Source organism: Ailuropoda melanoleuca, chromosome 5 (genome assembly GCF_002007445.2).
Source record: "Ailuropoda melanoleuca isolate Jingjing chromosome 5, ASM200744v2, whole genome shotgun sequence".
NCBI lineage: Eukaryota > Metazoa > Chordata > Mammalia > Carnivora > Ursidae > Ailuropoda > Ailuropoda melanoleuca.
In genome coordinates, this window is record NC_048222.1 from 26709719 (window position 1) to 26729380 (window position 19662).

The 19662-nt window shown below is 47.2% G+C and overlaps 1 protein-coding gene across 1 annotated transcript; it reads left to right on the top strand.

The window, feature by feature from the left end:
• Window positions 1-2: 2 nt before the first annotated feature.
• NFKBIL1 (NFKB inhibitor like 1) lies at window positions 3-10342 on the top strand. The gene is made up of 4 exons (XM_002930009.4): window positions 3-176; window positions 565-841; window positions 8077-8298; window positions 8477-10342. Exons 1-4 carry the CDS (start codon window positions 120-122, stop codon window positions 9061-9063), a joined length of 1143 nt encoding a protein of 380 aa, XP_002930055.2. The 5' UTR covers window positions 3-119; the 3' UTR covers window positions 9064-10342.
• The last annotated feature ends 9320 nt before the right edge of the window (window positions 10343-19662 follow it).

Below are 19662 nucleotides of genomic sequence, written 5' to 3' on the forward strand. Positions count from 1 at the left end.
GCCATTTCCGCCAGCCTAGAATGTCTCCGCCCTTCCCGCCTCCCTTCCTCCGAGCGTCTTAAACACAGGCCTCGGGCCTACAGCTCTGGGGGTACTTAGGGGGGCGGGGGGCAGGTCTGATGAGTAACCCCTCCCCCCAGGTCCCAGAGGGAGAAGCCTCCACATCTGTCTGCCGGGTACATCATATTCCATTTCTAAATCATTATTTGAAATTATCTGTGACTTTTAAATTCAGATTGCTGCTGATAAAAATTTTCCCCATCATGCTTTATTTGTCTTCTTCAGAGTGTCTTATTAAAAATTATCTGGGCTAATGAGCCTCAAAGCAATTATTTATCCTTTTCTCAAATTTTACATGAAAAAATCTGTGACCCAAGCCCCCTTCAAAATTTTTTTCAAACCTATCATTTGGCTAAGGGATGAGAGGAGAGGCCTCATCTCTTGCTGAAGATGTAAGAAGAAGGGGGACCGAAGGGAGGAACAAGAGGGAATGTCAGGGATGGTGGGGGAGGGACCGGGCAAGGCTGGGGCCCTGACCGCTGCCTTTTTTTCCTTCTTCCTCAGCCCAAGACTTCCATGGCCTCCGCTTCCCGCCGCCAACGCCGAGAACGTCGCTTCCGTCGTTACTTGTCTGCAGGACGCCTGGTCCGGGCCCAGGCCCTCCTCCAGCGACACCCAGGCCTTGACGTAGACGCTGGGCAACCCCCACCACTGCACCGGGCCTGTGCCCGCCACGATGCCCCCGCCCTGTGCCTGCTGCTTCGGCTTGGGGCTGACCCTGCCCACCAGGACCGCCATGGGGACACGGCGCTGCACGCTGCTGCCCGCCAGGGCCCTGATGGTGAGTTTGCCTCGTGGGGAACAAGGTCGTGAGCCACTAACTGACCAGGAATGAGATGAAGGCCAACAATTGATAGATAACTAGATAAGCTAGTTATGCCTGGGATAGATAACTAGATAAGCTAGTTATGCCTGGGAAGGTAGTTGACCACGTTGGCATGTGGCAGTCATTTGTGACGTTACATTACTGAGCTACCATTGTGTGAAGAACCCAATATTCTCAAAACAGCAACTTCAAATTTCCCATCTTTCTAGATTAGTAGCTACTTTGTCTCTTGACTGGTTTCACACTTGCCTGCAGTGTGAAAAGTAAGATAGAGGGTGGGTTCTGCAGTTCGATTGCCTGGGTTCGAATCCCACTTAACAGCTGTGTATTCTCAGGCAATTTAAACTTCCCGGAGGCTTAGTGCCCTCGTACAAAATTAAGTAAGAACAACTCTTGCTGTGTCCCGGCACTGCTCACAAAACAGCCCATTTAATCCTCACAACAGTAAGTACTAATATCATCCCCTATTTCTCAGATGAGGAAACAGCATGGAGAAGTTAACTTGCCAAAGTCACCCAGCTACAAAGTGGTAGAAGCAGGGATTAGACCCCAGGCGGCCTAGCTAGACCATCTGTACTCTTAACGACTGTGTTATCCTATGTGATACATTATAGAATTATACAGTGATAGCACCCATGTTCAAAGCACCCTTGCTGTCACATATATTTTGAGAATCAACCAACACAATATGTAATTAGAGCACCTGGCATGCGATTAGCACACAGTAGATGTTGGCCAGTAGTGTTCCCGTTACCAACATATCCATACGCCCTTACCCGCAGCTCTGCAACTCAAAAACACTAAGAGCCAAACCTTTTTCACCAGACTCGTTTGGTGAGAAAACCTCAACCTGAACTAAAGCGAGACTATCTGTGAGTCGTTTTTATCCTACAGATGTCAATGTTCATACGTTTCCCTGCAGAAACATTCATGTGTTTGGTTACTGGAGCTGCCCAAGCCCTCCCCGGCTACTTAACATACAGTGTATGTACCTTCAGATCACCCCTGCCAAATCCCAAAAGCATCTGAGTTCTGAGAGAACTGAGTTCTGAAAAACCTCTGACACTGAGGGTTTCAGATGGGGACCTATGGACAGTGAGGGCAGCTCCGTAGAGATAATAACGCTTCGGAAAATAAAACCCTCTAGTGATTCTCCCCTGCTAGAGATTTTTCTTCTAGAGTAAGAACACTAGCGGAAAATCCCTGGGTTGGGATGTACAACCTTAACTCAGTTTGCTGCTATTACCATCTTCCAGCTCCCCAACAGAAACCCCTCTCACCCCAAAAAATTCCATGTAGGAGAAAAAATAAAGACCCTTTTCTTTAATTCCCCTTAATATAGTGAAATAGGCTGGCATATTCAGATTTTTTAAAAAAACTTAAAAAGAGGAGGTTTTCAAAACATAGGCATCTAATTTGACAGCTGACATTACACATGGCAAGAGAGCAGCGAACCCTGCGGCAGATCTCAGACCTCCTCCAGGTTCAAGCTCTACCACCTACAGGCTGTGTACCAGGGACATGCAACTTAACTTCCATGAGCCTAATTTGCCTCTCTTTTTTTAATTATTATTTTTTAACTTGCCTCTCTGAAATGGAAGTTGTGACAAGTAAATGAGGCAAGCACTTGGTACAGGTCTGGCACCAGATGAAAAGTATTGTTATTTTTATTCTTCTGTTACCCAATTATGGGCTTTTGAGTAATAAAAACCTCTCTTATAGTATAGTAGGATTTTTTTCATTATATTGACATTTAAGCATATGAGATCCATACTATTATCCTATTACAGATAAGGAAATTAGGGTCCAGAAGATTCAGGAACTTCCTGAAATCTCATAGTAAACAGGTTGTTGTCTTCCTAAAAGGGACCTGTCCTCAGGTCCCTCCCAAACCCTGGTATCCTCTCAGGACTTATATCCTCCTGTTCCCCTGACAGCCCTGCCACCAGGTGGCCTTCTGGCTCTTCGGTAGAATGGCCCATCTCATTGAGCTGCCTTAGAGACAATTAGGTCTTAAAATGCAAATATTTTCTTTGAACAGATGAAATGACCCAGGATCCCCTGAGGAAGGGGAGGTTGTCCCCCATTCCCAAGTTAGATGGGAGGGCTGAGGCAGTTCGTGCTAGATTGACTGGGCTATGTGGTCACAACCAATGAGATGCCAGTGAATGACTTATGGTCACTTCCTTTTGGGACCCATCACCTCATGGGGAAGGGCTCTTAACTGTCAAAGGCCGCCATACAAACATACCTTAGTCAGACAATAACCATTCTCTACACACAAGAATTAGTGAACACTAAGAAACAACAGGTCATCTTCTCACAGTCTTTGCAAAAAGAAGAAAGTCCAAAGCCAGCCTGGTTTGGGGTGTTGTTGTTGTTGTTGTTGTGTAACATTCACTGCGCTTTGCTCTGTGCCAGCACAGGACCAGACATCCGCCATCCACTACTCACTTTGAGCTGCACAGTAAGAGTAAGCTGTGGCCCTGTTTTGCAGACAGCTGTGCTGTCCGGTTTATGTTCCATGTGCCTTTCCAGCCTTTCCTACCATAGCACAACCACAAACCTGTAGCTCCAGCTTCGTAGCTCTGTCTTCAGGGCCCCAAACGTGTTTTTCACAAGACTGCCTGTCTCTTACTGCCTTCACAAGACTGCCTTTCCATCCCCCTGATTTTCACTTTGCTAAGTTATCCTCCCTTCCCAGCCCAACATAAGCCCTCCTTGAAGCCCCATCTGACCCCCCGCCCACTTTTACCTTTTCTTCCTCTGTGCCTCAGTCGGTCATCACTCAATATAAGCTTCCAGTATTGGTGTTTTTAAAAAATGTGTCGTGCCAGTTACTGTGAACATCCCTTTAAGGTAGAAATCATGTCTCATTATGGAGAGTTTTTTGTCATACAGATTTTTCCTAATATAAAAAGTACAACATACTAATTAAAGAACACTGGGAATTTGATCTGTACTGCTAAACTGATGATAAAAGTGGCATTTCAAATCACCAGAGGGCAGTGAGCTATTTAATAAACAGTATTGAAGCATTTGGTTCATCTGGGGAAGAGTCTTACCTCACACCTGACTCAAAAGTAAATTACCTCTGCTTGAATGCCTAAACATGACAGAAAGGGTGCATACCAAATTCATGGGAGGAGTTTCCTCTGGGGAGGGGAATCAGATTTGGAAGGCAACATCGAACAAAGCTTTTAGCTTTATCTATGATAGTTTATTTCTTTGAGAAAAAATAATGTTGCAAAAATTATAGAACAGTAACATACTTTGTGGGAGGAATAGGGGTGCTTATTGTACTATACTTTTTACAATTTTTTTTAAGATTTTATTTATCTGAGGGGCGCCTGGGTGGCACAGCAGTTAAGCGTCTGCCTTCGGCTCAGAGCGTGATCCCAGCGTTATGGGATCGAGCCCCACATCAGGCTCCTCTGCTATGAGCCTGCTTCTTCCTCTCCCACTCACCCTGCTTGTGTTCCTTCTCTCGCTGGCTGTCTCTATCTCTGTCGAATAAATAAATAAAATCTTAAAAAATAAATAAATAAATAAAATAAAAATAAATCTTTAAAAAAAAAAAAGATTTTATTTACCTGAGAGAGAGCATAAGCAGGGGGAACAGCTGGCAGAGGGAGAGGGAGAAGCAGGCTCCCCATTGAGCAGGGAGCCTGACTCAGGGCTCGACCCTGGGACCACGTAAGGTAGACACTTAACCGACTGAGCCACCCAGGCACCCCTACATTTTTTTAGATAAATTTAAAAATAGTAGGAAAAAATATAAGAGGGTATTTTTATAATCTTAGAGTAGAGAAAGCCTTTCTAAGGATGAAATAAAGCCAAAAGCTATAAAAGAAAGTATTGATATAGATTTAACTACATAAAAACTTTTCAAAGATGGGAGAAAATATTTATAAATACTTGACACAAGGGGTTGATGTCTATAATATATAAAGAGTTCTTGTGTCTCCATATATAATTTCCAGGAGAAAAGTAGACAGTATGAATAGGTCATTCACAAAAGAAATAAACAGCCAGGGGTGCCTGGGTGGCTCAGCCAGCAGAGCTTGTGACTCTTGACCTCAGGGTCGTGAGTAGAGATTACTTAAAAATAAAAACTTAAGGGGCGCCTGGGTGGCACAGCGGTTAAGCGTCTGCCTTCCTCAGGGCGTGATCCCAGAGTTGTGGGATCAAGCCCCACATCAGGCTCCTCTGCTATGAGCCTGCTTCTTCCTCTCCCACTCCCCCTGCTTGTGTTCCCTCTCTCGCTGGCTGTCTCTATCTCTGTCAAATAAATAAATAGAATCTTTAAAAAAAAAAAAAAATTAAATAAATAAATAAATAAAAACTTAAGGGGCGTCTGGGTGGCTCAGCCGTTAAGCATCTGCCTTCGGCTCAGGTCATGGTCCCAGGGTCCTGGGCTCGAGCCCCGCGTCAGGCTCCCTGCTCAGTGGGAAGCCTGCTTCTCCCTCTCACACTCCCCTTGCTTGTGTTCCCTCTCTCGCTGTCTGTCTCTGTCAAATAAATAAATAAAACCTTTAAAATAAATAAATACATAAAACCTTAAAAAAAGAAAGAAAAAAACTACATATAAAACAAAGAAAATGTCATTAATAAAAGCATTTTTTTCCTCTATCAGATGAACAGAGTTAAAAAGGTTGGTTGGTGATATTCTGTCTTGGTAAAGGACGACAAGGCGCTCTTACATTCTCTGTAGGAGTGTATGTTGGCACAAACTTGAGAGCAGTTCGGTAAAATCGCACATGTTCTTTGACTCAGAAATTCCACTTCTGAGAATCTACCCCACAGAAATACTGTAAGGAGCCTACAAAGGCATATGTAGGAGGCCGAACATTTTTGGAAACAGTCTGTTGACTGGGCGTGGGGAGATGTTTGTTTCATACACATAGCGGAACGCTACACAGTCATAAAAAAGAAGGAGGTAGACTATATACGCTCCTGTGGAAAAGTACAAAAGACGCTGGGTGAAAACAAGTTACTGAACAAAACATATATCATGATTACATATCTCTGAAAAAAAGTCATCCTGTGTATGCATTTAATACACACCCAGACAGGACTGGAAGGGACCATAGCAAACTGTTACGTGATTAAATGTATTCTTTGTTCTTTAAAAAAAAAAAAATTTTTTTTTCAGATTAGTTATATCTCTTTCACATTAAAATATTAATGAGGGGCGCTTGAGTGGCTCAGTCGTTAAGTGACTGCCTTCGCCCCAGGTCATGATCTCAGGGTCCTGGGATCAAGCCCTGCATCAGGCTCCCTGCTCAGTGGGAAGCCTGCTTCTCCCTCTCCCACTCCCCCTGCTTGTGTTCCCTCTCTCGCTGTCTCTCTCTCTGTCAAATAGATCAATAAAATCTTTTTTAAAAAATAAAATAAAATATTAACCAAATAAGATTGGAGGACAGCCACCCATAGTCCTACCACCCAGAGACTAGGATTTTTACATATTTCCTTCTAGTCTGTTTTTTTTCTTTTTTTTTTTAAAGATTTTATTTATTTATTTGACAGAGACAGCTAGTGAGAGAGGGAACACAAGCAGGGGGAGTGGGAGAGGAAGAAGCAGACTCCTAGTGCAGGAGCCTGATGTGGGGCTCGATCCCAGAATGCTGGGATCACACCCTGAGCCGAAGGCAGACGCTTAACGACTGTGCCACCCAGGCGCCCCTAGTCTGTTTTTTGTTTTCAACCATAGGATTTGGCCTCTTCTTTACACCGTTATGAATGGATCCTACGTGTAGTTTCGTAGCCAGCTTTTTCCACACACAAACATCATTTTTAGCGGCTATTGAATATTCTGTACCATATTTTACTTACTATGGTTTATAGTCAGAGGCCTTACACCTTAAAGCCCATGAATTTAAAAACCTCCTATGCAAGCCTGAACACCCACCCACCCTCGTACCTGCTGTGAACCTTGGTGGGGAATAAGCAGTTGAAAGACAGGACTAGGTATTCGCTGTGTGGGACAGGTGGGGAGGGCCAGTGGCAGGTCACATCAGTGATAAAGAGAAGTGCCCCCTCCTCCTCTCATCCTGATGTGGTTTGAGCTGGGCAGCACTCAAATGTACCAAGAGACGATGGGTGGGGGTCGATGGGCCTTCTAGCCAAGGTGAGCCCATCAGGACAACCCCTCCCTTGTCCCATCCTTTTGCCAGGTGGCCAGTACTTGGAAGCACCACAAAGTAAAGATATAAGGACTGGCGGCCCATTTCCTCCTGCCCTACAGAGAGAAAATAGGTCCACAGGAAGAGAGGGTGCCTCACTCACCTTCCTCTGTCCCAGGAGTGAAAGAGATGCTTGGTGGCCATAGTGGGTGGGCCTGGCGAGGGGTAGAGTGCCGGGTTGGCAGTAAGGTGGGCAGCATGGCCTTCAGCTGATGCTAGAGTGGATGCAGTGAGGTCAGGGCTTAGGCAGAGGGGAGTTCAGAAACATTAGTCCCTCTTCTGTTTACCCCCAGTCTCCTGTGAGCCAGTCCCCGGGTGGAACCCTCTATCTCAGCCCCTTTCTCCTGCCCTAGGTCAGTAGTCAATTTGGAAAGAGCTTGCTTTGCTGCTGGGAACATTTCTGTGGCTTAAACTCATTGCTGGTCTGGACCCTCTACCTCCCCACCCCCTTCCCAGTATGCCCTGTATGAGGTTGCCTGAGAGAAATTCCCCTCCCTGAAAGCATTTATTTTACTCAGTTTATTGAAAAGTGATGTGAAAAGGTTCCTGTTATTTATTTGTTTATTTATAATGGTGCAGAGTAAAATGTTCAGGTATTTTACCAGTCTGAAGTATACTTTGGGTCTGAAACACACCAAGAGTTATAAAGTGACAATTTTTCAAGCCAAAAATGAAATACATAGAGGTTTTTGACATTGCCCAGGGTGGCTGGAGGCAGGCTGGAAAATGTCATTTAACATAGTAGAACTCCTAGGACACTAAAATAGTTTGTGGGGACACAGATCAGAACATTTTAAACTACCATGCTTCTCACGCATGTGGTAAACTATCAGTAAATATTTGTCAGTGACGTTGATTTCCTAATACCCAGGAGGCTTCTGTGTGGGCAGCCCTTTTCATTGCTCTACGTCCAAGGGGGTGAGTGACCAGCGGGAATCAAGATGGTAGCCGTGCCAAGGAGCGGGAGTCCCAGCTAATTTCTGCTCACTGCTCTCCCACCAACAGCCTACACGGACTTCTTCCTGCCACTGCTGAGTCGCTGCCCTTCTGCTATGGGAATAAAGAATAAGGATGGGGAGACCCCTGGGCAAATTCTGGGCTGGGGACCCCCCTGGGATTCTGCTGAAGCGGAGGAAGAAGACGAGGCCTCTAAGGAGCGGGAGTGGAGGCAGAAGCTGCAGGGAGAGCTGGAGGATGAGTGGCAGGAGGTCTTTGGGAGATTCGAAGGTGAGGAATCCGCTCCCATCCATGGCTGCCCTTCTTCCCCTTGACCTCTTTTCCTGTACCCACTGCATGAATGCTCCCGCTGGCCTCCTGTACCCCCTTCCTCTATACTGCCCTCCCCTCTTGCCTATCCCCTCCTCACAGCATTTCCCTGCCGCCCCCATCCTGCCCTCCCAAACAGATGATGCTTCCCATGAGACCCAGGAGCCCGAGTCCTTCTCAGCCTGGTCGGAGCGCCTGGCCCAGGAACACGCCCAGAAGCAGCAGCAGCAGCACGAGGCAGAGGGAGCCTGCCGACCCCCACGGGCTGAGGGTTCCAGTCACAGCTGGCAACGGCAGGAGGAGGAGCAGCGGCTCTTCCGAGAGCGAGCCCGGGCCAAGGAGGAAGAACTGCGTGAGAGCCGAGCCAAGAGGGCGCAGGAGGCTCGTGGGGACCGAGGGCCGGAGCCAGCCAGGGCTGGGCCCAGGGCAGAGCACCCAAGAGGAGCGGGGAGGGGCAGCCTCTGGCGCTTTGGCGATGTGCCCTGGCCCTGCCCTGGGGGAGGAGACCCGGAGGCCATGGCCGCAGCCCTGGTGGCCAGGGGCCCCCCCTTGGAGGAGCAGGGGGCCCTGAGGAGGTACTTGAGGGTCCAGCAGGTCCGCTGGCACCCTGACCGCTTCCTGCAGCGATTCCGAAGCCAGATTGAGACCTGGGAGCTGGGCCGCGTGATGGGGGCTGTGACGGCGCTTTCTCAAGCCCTGAATCGCCATGCAGAGGCCCTCAAGTGACCCAGGGAAGGAGTGAGAAACTGCAGGGAATGCAGCCTTAGAGGCAAGGCAGTAGTGAGGGGAAGGTCGGGGATGGGGGTGACGAGGAAGAAACTGATGCTCCAGGGGGAAGGACATGGGGTGGGAGCGAAACTTGTAAGGAGTGGGAGTGGGGAGGATATGGGCCATCACCACTGCTCCTTGACTCCTCCAGTTCCTAATAAGACCTGGTTCCACATCTCACTCCCGCTGTCTCCTCTGCCTTTTTCCATTGCTGTGGTTTTCATCATACGTGACATCTCTCCCACCCCGCCTGCCAAAACCCGCAGCTCCTACACACCTGCAGCACGCACGCACACACCGAGATGGGCTCTCAGCTGGAGCCAGGAAGGCCCTGCTTGCTCCCCCCCGCCCCAGGCAGCCCTGAGAAGACCCGCTTTGCCCACCAGTCTCACTCCACTCCCTGCGCTGGGCTCCTCCACTGTGCTGTCAGTGACTGGAGAAATAGATGTGAACAGAGACGAAAAAGGGAACAAAACCAGTTTCCCTCCTCTCCCCAGTTCCCCAGCCAGAACCACATCCTCCTCCCCACTTAACACCCCCTCCCCCAACACAGGGCTTTCCCTTTGCTGAGTCACTGAATGATCTGAGTTGGGGGCAGCTGGAGCTGGGGGCCATGAGGAGGTTGTGGGAGGACGGGATAGAAGCAGAATGGACAGAGGAAGAGCCCTGTGGGGGAGTGGAATTTCGGTTGCTAAAATTAGGAGCAGGGGAAGGAGGTGGAAAGAGCCAAATTATGTAACCTGGGTTGTCTGTTCTTGGGCAACCAGGGATCCACACCCAAGGCTATCTCCCCTCTAGCTCCTCAGTCCTGTGTCTCCTTCTCCGGGCCCCAGTCCTCTCCAGCTTCTGCCCCCATCCCACACTGGGCTTCATCTCTGGGCAGTCTAGGCTTGGCCTTCCAGATAGACATCTTTTCCGGAAGTTGAGGAAAAGGTCCTGAGGGGCGGAGGGAGAGGGTCTGGCGCTGTCCCTTTCACTGTTCTGTTCTCAGTCTCCACTCGAGTTTGCCAGAACTGGGAGAAGTTGTAGACAGTACCAAACCCCCCTGCCATCCCCCAGGACACAACAGGGAACTCCACGAAAAGAAAAGAGAGTTACAGGTATGCACTGGCCTGTGCAGTCTACATGTACCTACATCAGAGAATCTTAAAAATCAGAAATGAATTTTTTAGGTTTGGAGCCCTGGTCTACTCAAGAGAATCCTGAGGGCAGTAGAGGATAGGGAGGGAAGCCCACAGAAGCAGGGGAACAGGGTGGGCACGAGACCCTGGGAGGAGACAGAGAGCCAAGAGACCCAAGGCCTCCCAGGGACCAGGCAGCTGTTCAGGGTCCGGAGGAGGAAGGGCTGCGGAGAAAGATCCTGTGAGAGGAAGCTGCTGTGATTCAGAGAAGAGCCTGTGAGCTGTGAGCAACCCAGGCGTCCGGTTCCTCTCACAGGCCAGAGATTTCGGAAGTGGCATGCAAAGAGCCCGGGTTGGAGTTGGGGGGAGTTGGGGTTAGGATCCCTAAGCTGGGGGTTGAGAGGTAAGCAATAGAAACCCTTGGCGTCCAAATTCGTTCCTCCATCCTGGAGATTATTCTCTGGTTTTGAAGCACATCATTTCCCCTCTGCAAGAGTTACACAAAACCAAAGCAAAATAAGCCCTGATACCTGGCCCCCAAAGCTCCCTCTTTTCAACGTCCCTCCCTGGTGTCTGGCCCCCAGCCCTGTTGGGGGTTCCCCTGAGATGAGGGCTGTTCACTTTCTCTGACCACAGGGTTTCCGCTTCTGTGTCTCTTGTTTCCTAGGCTGATAAAAATACTGAGCCCTAGAGGCCCTGGCTTCCTCTGACCCCCCGGGGCCAGGCAGCAGGCATCCTGTCCACCATGCTGGGGGCAGGGATCCCCAAGGGATGACTCAGTGCCTACCGTGAAACACCGGGGAGGTGTGAATGTGTGTATCTGCTCTCGAGAGCTGGAACGAGGAATCAATTCTCGGTGAAGGATGATGTGTTGGGGTTCAGTTAGAAAAACAGGATTAGGGAACAAGACTAGTGAGATCAAAGAGGGTCAGTTGGGGGATTGGGCTTGGGGCTGGTTTGAGTTAAGTTGGGGAAAGGATCTGGGAAGGACTCTATTCAGTATAGTTCGGGTGAGCAACAAGTAGCCCAAAGGTAAATCCAAAGCAGCCCAGCAGGGGAGCCAAGGCCCATGCCTAGTTGTCGTTCAGGGCACAATGCTAAGTAAATGTTAGAGAGTAAGACATAGTGGGTGCAGAGAAGGGGGGGCGCTGAGCCAGGAGAGGGCATTTGACTGGTGCTGATGAATGGGCAGAACTTCTGTGGGTGGAGGTGGATGGAAAGGCTCCGTAGACAAATGAGATGGTTTCAGCAGAGACCAGGACTCAGAAAACAGTATATTGAGGAACAGATGAATGTCCGGAGGTAGCTGAAGCACAGGTGTTGAAGGAGAGGCCTGTGGGAGGCCAAGGCAACGGGTCTGGGACCTCACCCTGTGTGCCTCGGCACTGGTGGTGGCAGTGCAGAAGAGGGGGAGAGAGCAGGAGAGCGCTGCAGGGGCCACAGAGAACCTGCCATGTCAAGCCCTTTCCTAACAGGAGTAATCCTGCCAACAACTGTTGGGGGGGGTGGATCTCCATTATAAAGAGGAAACCGGGGCTCATAAACATATTGAACTTGCTTAAGGTCACACAGGTAAAAAGGAGGAGATTAGCGCTAAGCGCATCTTACTCCAAAACTTGTGAGCTTTCATTTAAGTCCGAGTAACTCCAAATAGCATTAAAGGAGGGAGCAAATCTTAAAAACTTTGAGAGGAAAAGTCATTAGCACAAGACAACTGATGGGGCAGTGGGAGGAATCTTAGAAGAAGAGGAATTTTAGATGACTGAATTTTGAGCCTAGGGGATTAGAAACATGATGCCCTAAGCCTAGAAGGAGACACCTAGCTGAGGGGAAAGATAAGGAATTCAGCTTCAGACATTGAAGCAATACATTGTGACTAAGCACCTGATAGGGGCAGGGCACTCTGCTAGACAAAAGGTTTAAATGAAATATAAAGTCACTGCCCTCGTAGAACTTGCAGTCTAATGAGATAAACCATATATAAGTAACAACTACAGGTAATAATGGGAGGTGCGCCTGCTTGGAGTAATAAAGTGTTCAAAGAAGGCCTGCTGAGTTTGACGTGCTAACATACAGTCAGGTGGAGATTTCCGGCAAGCAGGTCCCGAGCTCAAGAGAAAAGTGTGAGTTCGAGGGGTAGATTGGGCATCATTCCCTTCCTAATGGAGATTGAGCCTCTGCACAGGATCCCCGAGAGAGAGTGATCAGAAGAGCCCCTGAAAGATGGTCAAAGCAAGAGGAATCAATAAAGGAGGGAGGTGGGGAAGCGGTCGGAGAAGTAGGGCAAGGGAGGGGTGTGCCAAGCAGAGACAGGGCAGCCACATCTAATGCTTCAAAGAGGTCTAGTAGGGTAAGGTTGAAAGATCTTTGGGTTCAGGAACTAGACAATTACAAATTTTGAGAAAACAGTTTCCACTTACCAGAGGGACAGAATCACTTTACATAGGTTGAGGAATGAGTGGGAGGTGAGGAAAGGGAGGTGGTAGGTATAAAGTCATAGAATGGTGAATATGGAAGAAAATTAAGAATCATCTCTAGTTCAACCCACAAATTTTACAGATGAGGAAAATGTTACCAGTTCCCAAAAAAGTGGGTAGTTAAAGGGGCTAGTCTCTTGAGACATCACACAGAAAAGGAAGGTGAGAGATGAAATGGCAGAGGGGAAAACAGAGTCCAGGGAAGGATTTTTTTATTTTCAAGAAATAAAATTGAATATGTTTGTAAAGTGAAAGCAAGGCGCACAGAGAGAAAGATACTGAATATATGAGGGGGGAAGGAATATAATAAAGACACAGGAAATGGAATATAGAGCACAGAGGATCAGCCTTGAACAGGAGTAAGAGTCCTCGGAGTCAAAAGAAAAGAAAGATGAGCCACCTGGGTGGCTCAGTCGGTTAAGTGTCTGCCTTTGGATCATGCCATGACCCCGGGGTCCTGGATCTAGCCCTGCGTTGGGCTCCCTGCTCAGTGGGGAGTCTGCTTCTCCCTCTCCCTCTGCCTGCCGCTCCCCCTGTTTGTGCTCGCTCTCTCTCTCTCCTACTCTCTCTCTCAAATAAAATCTTTTTAAAAAAATAAAATACAAGTTGTATTCAAATTTCTTTTTTAAAAAAGACAAAATGTAAATAAAATGAAGGAAAAAGAAGGAAGTGAAGAGATCAGCTTGGATGGCCTTAAGCTCAATGAGATAGACGACAGCTTCACCAACTGAGAGTAAAGAGGTAAAGCTGAGGTGTAAGAGGCACAGAGATTTAGAACATCACCTGCAGGAGTATAACAGGGAATCAAGAAAGAAAGATTGAGAAATACCTCTCAGGTTAGATGGCCAGGATGAGCAGAAGGTCTCTTCTGATGAGCAGAAGGTCACTTCTGGTGACATGACTCTCCTGCAATGTGTGGAAACCCAGGAGAAAGCCCTGAGAATGAGACAATTGAGTTTACTCAAATCAAGTTTTTCAAGGTAGTCTTGGTAAAATGCCAAGTGATTCTAAAGTGCTAGTGATAAAAAAAAAATAAAAAATAAAAAAAAATAAAGTGCTAGTGAAGGGNCAACCCAGGAGAAAGCCCCGAGAATGAGACAATTGAGTTTACTCAAATCAAGTTTTTCAAGGTAGTCTTGGTAAAACGCCAAAGTGATTCTAAAGTGCTAGTGATAAAAAAAAAATAAAAAATAAAAAAAAATAAAGTGCTAGTGAAGGGCACCTGGGTGGCTCAGTCGGTTAAGCACCTGAATCTTGATTTGGGCTCAGGTCACGATTTCAAGGTTCTGAGATCAAGCCCCACATTGGGCTCTGCTCTGGGCGTGGAGCCTGCTTAAGATTCTCAGTCTCCCTTTGCCCCTGCCCCTGGCTCATGCTCTCTCTCAAATAAATAAAATAAACAAACATAGAGTGTTAGTGAAAGTAGTTGAAATTTTTGACCATGCAGTGCAAGTTAAACCAGATGGACAAGGAAAACAAGAAAAGAAGAGGGGTTGGAAATCTTGGTGAGAATGGAGAACTAATTTGATGGGAGGGAAGAGTGGGGGGTGTGAAAAGTGAGTGGTGATTGTGGGAGGGAAAATTCAGAGTTCAAGATCTCAAAGCTGTAAACCTTCCAAGTAATGCCGAGGTCTGAAATATGACCTTGCTCGTGGGTGCCTAAAGGGGAGCAGGGAAGAGGCTGTGAAGCTATTGTAACTGAGAAAGTTGAAGCACTGAGAGGACAGGGTGAGACCATTCTGTGTGGTTTTGAAGTCTTTAAAGATGTTGGCGGGGATGAGATATGAAGAAAAACTGAGCTAGATATAAGGTTCTTAAGAGTGTGATAAAGATGTTGGTGGAGAAGATTGCTGGGCAGATAGGAAGAGCATGGCAAATGCAAAAGGCACGGGCTTCAAGAGAAGAAAAGGAGGGTACCAATGGTGCTGAATAGTCGTCTCTTCTCTGCCCCCTGCCCCTCATGATTGGGTAAAAGGAATAGCAGCCTTCACCAAAGAGAAAAGGAGAAACATTAGGGTAAATCCGGGTTTCGTAGTGCCAGAGGAAGACTCTTTCAAAAATGAGACAAAGAATTTGAATATATGAGGAGTTCCACAGCATATTGTGAAATGGATTGGTAGAAGTGTCCTGTGAGGTAAAGGAGTCTAATCCAGGAAGGTTAGATCCCAGTGAGAGTTCAGGAGAAGAAGAAAAAGCCTGGAGGGTTTTGCCTCTGGAAACAGGAGGTTGCTGCTTCTGGAATTTAGAATGGAAGGTACATAGGATTTATTATGCCAGAAAAAAACATAAATACCTGGAAGGAGGTCTTAGGGGGATGCTCGAGACAAAGCATGTCTTCCAGTTCCACGGCTTTCGATGCCATCTTCATGCTGATGACTCCCAACGTTGTCTCTCTAGCTCTGACCTTGCTTCTGAAAGCCAGACTCCTATCCACTGCCAGGTGTCATCTCCACTTGGATGTCTGCCCGTTGGAATTAGACTTAACATACTCAAAATTGAACTTTTGGTTCTCCCACCTCATCAGAATCCACATCCCTCCCAGTCTCCCTTATCTTCCAACGCCCCCCAAAATCCATTCAATCTATCATCACATCCTGTCCATTCTACCCCTGAAATATATCCCACATTTGTGTACTTCTCTCCATTTTCATGGCTGCCACGTCTTCTCTCCTCCTATTACTGCTATTGCCTCCTAACTGATGTCTCTGCTTTCATTCTTTCCTCCTACAATTCAGCCTAGACAAGATCTTTTTTTTTTTAAGATTTTATTTATTTATTTGAGAGAGAGAGTGAGCGAGAGAAAGAGAGCATGAGCAGGGGAGCGGCGGGCAGAGGGAGGAGCAGGCTCCCCACTGAGCAGGGAGCCCGATGCGGGACTCGATCCCAGGACCCTGGGATCATGACCTGAGCCGAAGACAGATGCTTAACTGACTGAGCCACCCAGGTGCCCTAGACACAGGATCTTTTAAAAATATAAATCCAATCACCTCTGTCTCATTCCTCTCTGTCCTCCTCCTCCTCCTCACGCCCTTCTCCTCCCTTCCCCCCTTACACACACACACACACACACACACACACACACACACACACACACTGACACCCTCCAAAGGCTTCCCATGGTTGAATAAAAGCCAGATGCTTTATTTCTCTTTGAATGGTCCCGCGTGATCTGGCTCCTGCCTCCTCTCTCCGACCTCATCCCCCACCCCACTCCCACTCTCTCTCTGTTCCAGCCACACCAGCTTCCTTTCTCTTCCTCAACACCCCCAGCTCATTTCTACCTTCCAGCCTTTGCAGTAACTGTTCCCCTTGCCTGGAATGCTTCTCCCCTAAACCTTCACCTGGTCACTCTTACTTGTCATTTGGGTCTCAGTTTAAATGCCACTTAGAGAGTACTTCCTGACCACTGTCTAAAGTAGTTCTCTGCCAGTCCTCACGTGCCCTGTATTGTTTCCTGCATAGCACTACTTACTGACTTCCGTTTATTTCCTTTCTGCCTTGCCTTACTAGGATGTCTGATTTGTTTGCCTCTATATTCCTATTGCCTAGAACAGTGCCCAGCACATAGTAGGCACTCAATAAAAACTTCTTAAATGGGGACAAACAAAAAAAATCTTCTTAAGTGAAGAGATGGGTGAATAATGGGATAAAACAGAAGAAAGCTCGTCTTTAGGTTTGTGGCTTAGACTGGACTTACCTTTAGAGTCAGGTTTAACTATAGGGTTGGGTGTGGGGATGAGTTGATTTCAAAATTAGCTGTAGAAAACAAGATTGGGTTAGAGGATAAATTTATTTTCAGGTTTATTTATTGGGATGTGTTTAGATTTGAGGCTAGGGTTGAGTAGTTCAAGTTGCGATTTGGGTTGAGGTTAAAATTTTGGTTAGGGTCAAAGTTAGTATTAAATCCCAACATAGGTTTTGAGGCTAAGTTCAAGTTTGAAGTTAATGTCATTTCAACCTCATTTAGAGGCCTCAGAGATTTCACTAGTTTCTCCACAGACCCCACTGTAGAGACTGTATTTCCCTGAGTTTGGGACACAAGACTCTAGTCATTACCCCTCCCACCCGGGGAAAGCCCCAAACCAACTGCTGGCCTCTCCAAGAAAGAAACCGAATTTCACACAACCTCCGAAACTGAGATTGAAACCAAGATTGGCCCATCTCAAGAAGTGTCCTCCAGCACATCACAAACGCCTCTGACACTGAGCCTCAGCCCAGTTCTTGCCCGCCCTTCCTCTCTCTCATGTCTCCCTATCACTCTTTCTCACCTTCCCCTTTTTGTCCCTCAATGTCTTCCTCTCTGACCTAAGTTTCTCCCTTCCTCGATTTCTCATCGTCAATTGCAACACTGTTTTATATTTTAATATAACTGAGGTCTCTTAGTCAATCAGCTCCTACCATTAGAGAGGCAGAAAGAGACAACAGGAAGGAAAAGGAACCCCAGAGAAAGAGAGACACAGATAAAAGGAAAGAATCAGGGACCAAGAGGGAAACCAACAGTGACATAAAAGACAGTAGGTTAAAAGAATAAGAAAACAAGCTATAGACCAAGATTTTTTTAAAGATGTATTTATTTAGGGGCGCCTGGGTGGTTCAGTCAGTTAAGCATCTGCCTTCTGTTCAGGTCATGATCCCAGGGTCCTAGGATCAAGCCCTGCATTGGGCTCCCTGCTTGGCGGGGAGTCAGCTTCTCCCTCAACCCCTCCCCCTGCTCGTGATCTCTCTCTCACACTCTATCTCAAATAAATAAATTAAATCTTTAAAAACTATTTATTTATTTATTTATTAGAGAGAGAGAGCACATGCAAGAGCTTGAGGGAGGGACAGAGAGAGAGGGAGAGAGAGAATCTCAAGCAGACTCCGCATTGAGCATAGAGCCCAACGTGGGGCTTGGGGCTCAATCTCACAACCCTGAGATGATGACCTGAGCCGAAACCAAGAGTTGGATGCTTAACTGACTGAGCCACCCAGGTGCCACTAGACCAAGATATTTAAAAGGGGCATTTGTGGCTACTCTTCCTCCATCATATCTACTCATCCCCCACACCTGTAGATTTTGCCTAGAAACTCTATCATCCTTTCTATCCTCCTGCTGTTGCCTCAGTGTAAATGTAAGCTCTTGTCATCTCCTTGCTGGGTTATTGCACAACTTTCCTAACTGGTCTCCACCTTCTGCTTTTCACTCCAGCCCCTCAACTCCCGTACCCCAATCCATTCTTCATGCAGCTTCCAGACTCATTTTTCTGATGTACCAATCTACATGAGTACCTCTCTCACTTAAAAATTTTGGTGACTCCCCATCATAATTAGAATGAAATCTAAACTTTTTTTCTTGGTTTTAAACCCTTCAGAATGGGGGTACTCAGGTCATGATCCCGGGGTTCTGGAATCAAGCCCCACATTGGGCTCCCTGCCCAGTGGGGCTTCTCCCTCTCCCTCTGCCTGCCACTGCCCCTGCTTGTCCTCGCTCTCTCTCTCTCTCACTCTCTCCCTCAAAGAAATAAGTAAAATCTTTTTTAAAAATTAATAAAATACAAGCTGTATTCAAATTTCTTTAAAAAAAAAAGATGAGGGGTGCCTGGGTGGCTCAGTCGTTAAGCATCTGCCTTTGGCTCAGGGTGTGATCCCAGCGTCCTGGGATCGAGCCCCATATCAGGCTTCTCTGCTGGGAGCCTGCTTCTTCCTCTCCCACTCCCCCTGCTTGTGTCCTCTCTCACTGGCTATCTCTGTCTCTGTCAAATAAATAAATAAAATCTTTAAAAAAAATAAAACAAAATAAAAATTAAAATTAAAAAAAGATGAAATGTAACTAAAAAGAAGGAAAAAGAAGGAAGTGAAGAGATCAGCTTGGATGGCCTTAAGCTCAATGAGATAGACGACAGCTTCACCAACTGAGAGTAAAGAGGTAAAGCTGAGGTGTAAGAGGCACAGAGATTTTTTTTTTTAAGATTTTATTTATTTATTTGACAGAGATAGAGACAGCCAGCGAGAGAGGGAACACAAGCAGGGGGAGTGGGAGAGGAAGAAGCAGGCTCATAGCGGAGGAGCCTGATGTGGGGCTCGATCCCATAACGCCAGGATCACGCCCTGAGCCGAAGGCAGACGCTTAACCGCTATGCCACCCAGGCGCCCCAGGCACAGAGATTTAGAACATCACCTGCAGGAGTATAACAGGGAATCAAGAAAGAAAGATTGAGAAATACCTTTCAGGTTAGATGGCCAGGATGAGCAGAAGGTCTCTTCTGGTGACATGACTCCTGCAATATGTGGCAACCCAGGAGAAAGCCCCAAGAATGAGACAATTGAGTTTACTCAAATCAAGTTTTTCAAGGTAGTCTTGGTAAAACGCCAAGTGATTCTAAAGTGCTAGTGAAGGGCACCTGGGTGGCTCAGTCGGTTAAGCACCTGACTCTTGATTTGGGCTCAGGTCACGATTTCAGGGTTCTGAGATCAAGCCCCACATTGGGCTCTGCTCTGGGCATGGAGCCTGCTTAAGACTCTCTCTCCCTCTCCCTCCCACACTGCTCAGACTCTCTCTCAACACTTAATGCCTGACACCCCTCCCCAGGCCAAGGTCAATGGCTTTTCTATGGACTGCCATAAACCCACAGTTACACTTTATTGTAATTATCTGCTAACTTTCTTATCTTCCACACTGGTGTTTGAGCTCCCAGAAGTCATACGGACTTCTCAATGCCTGCACAAGGTGCTCAATAAACGTTTGTGAAATAGAGAGAACGCTAAAGAGGTGGAAGGAGAATGAAAAGAAATAATAGTATTATCGAACTAGGAAGGCATGAAAGGCAAAGGGCCTCAAGAAGGGGGAGGAAAGCAGAAGAAATGGCTCATACACACCCTGAATGTTACTTATGTGCCACAGGACACCAAGACCACTCAGGAACATTGTGCCAGAGAGAAACAGCAATATGCCCAATGCCGGCAGGGGTGGGGGGTGGCTT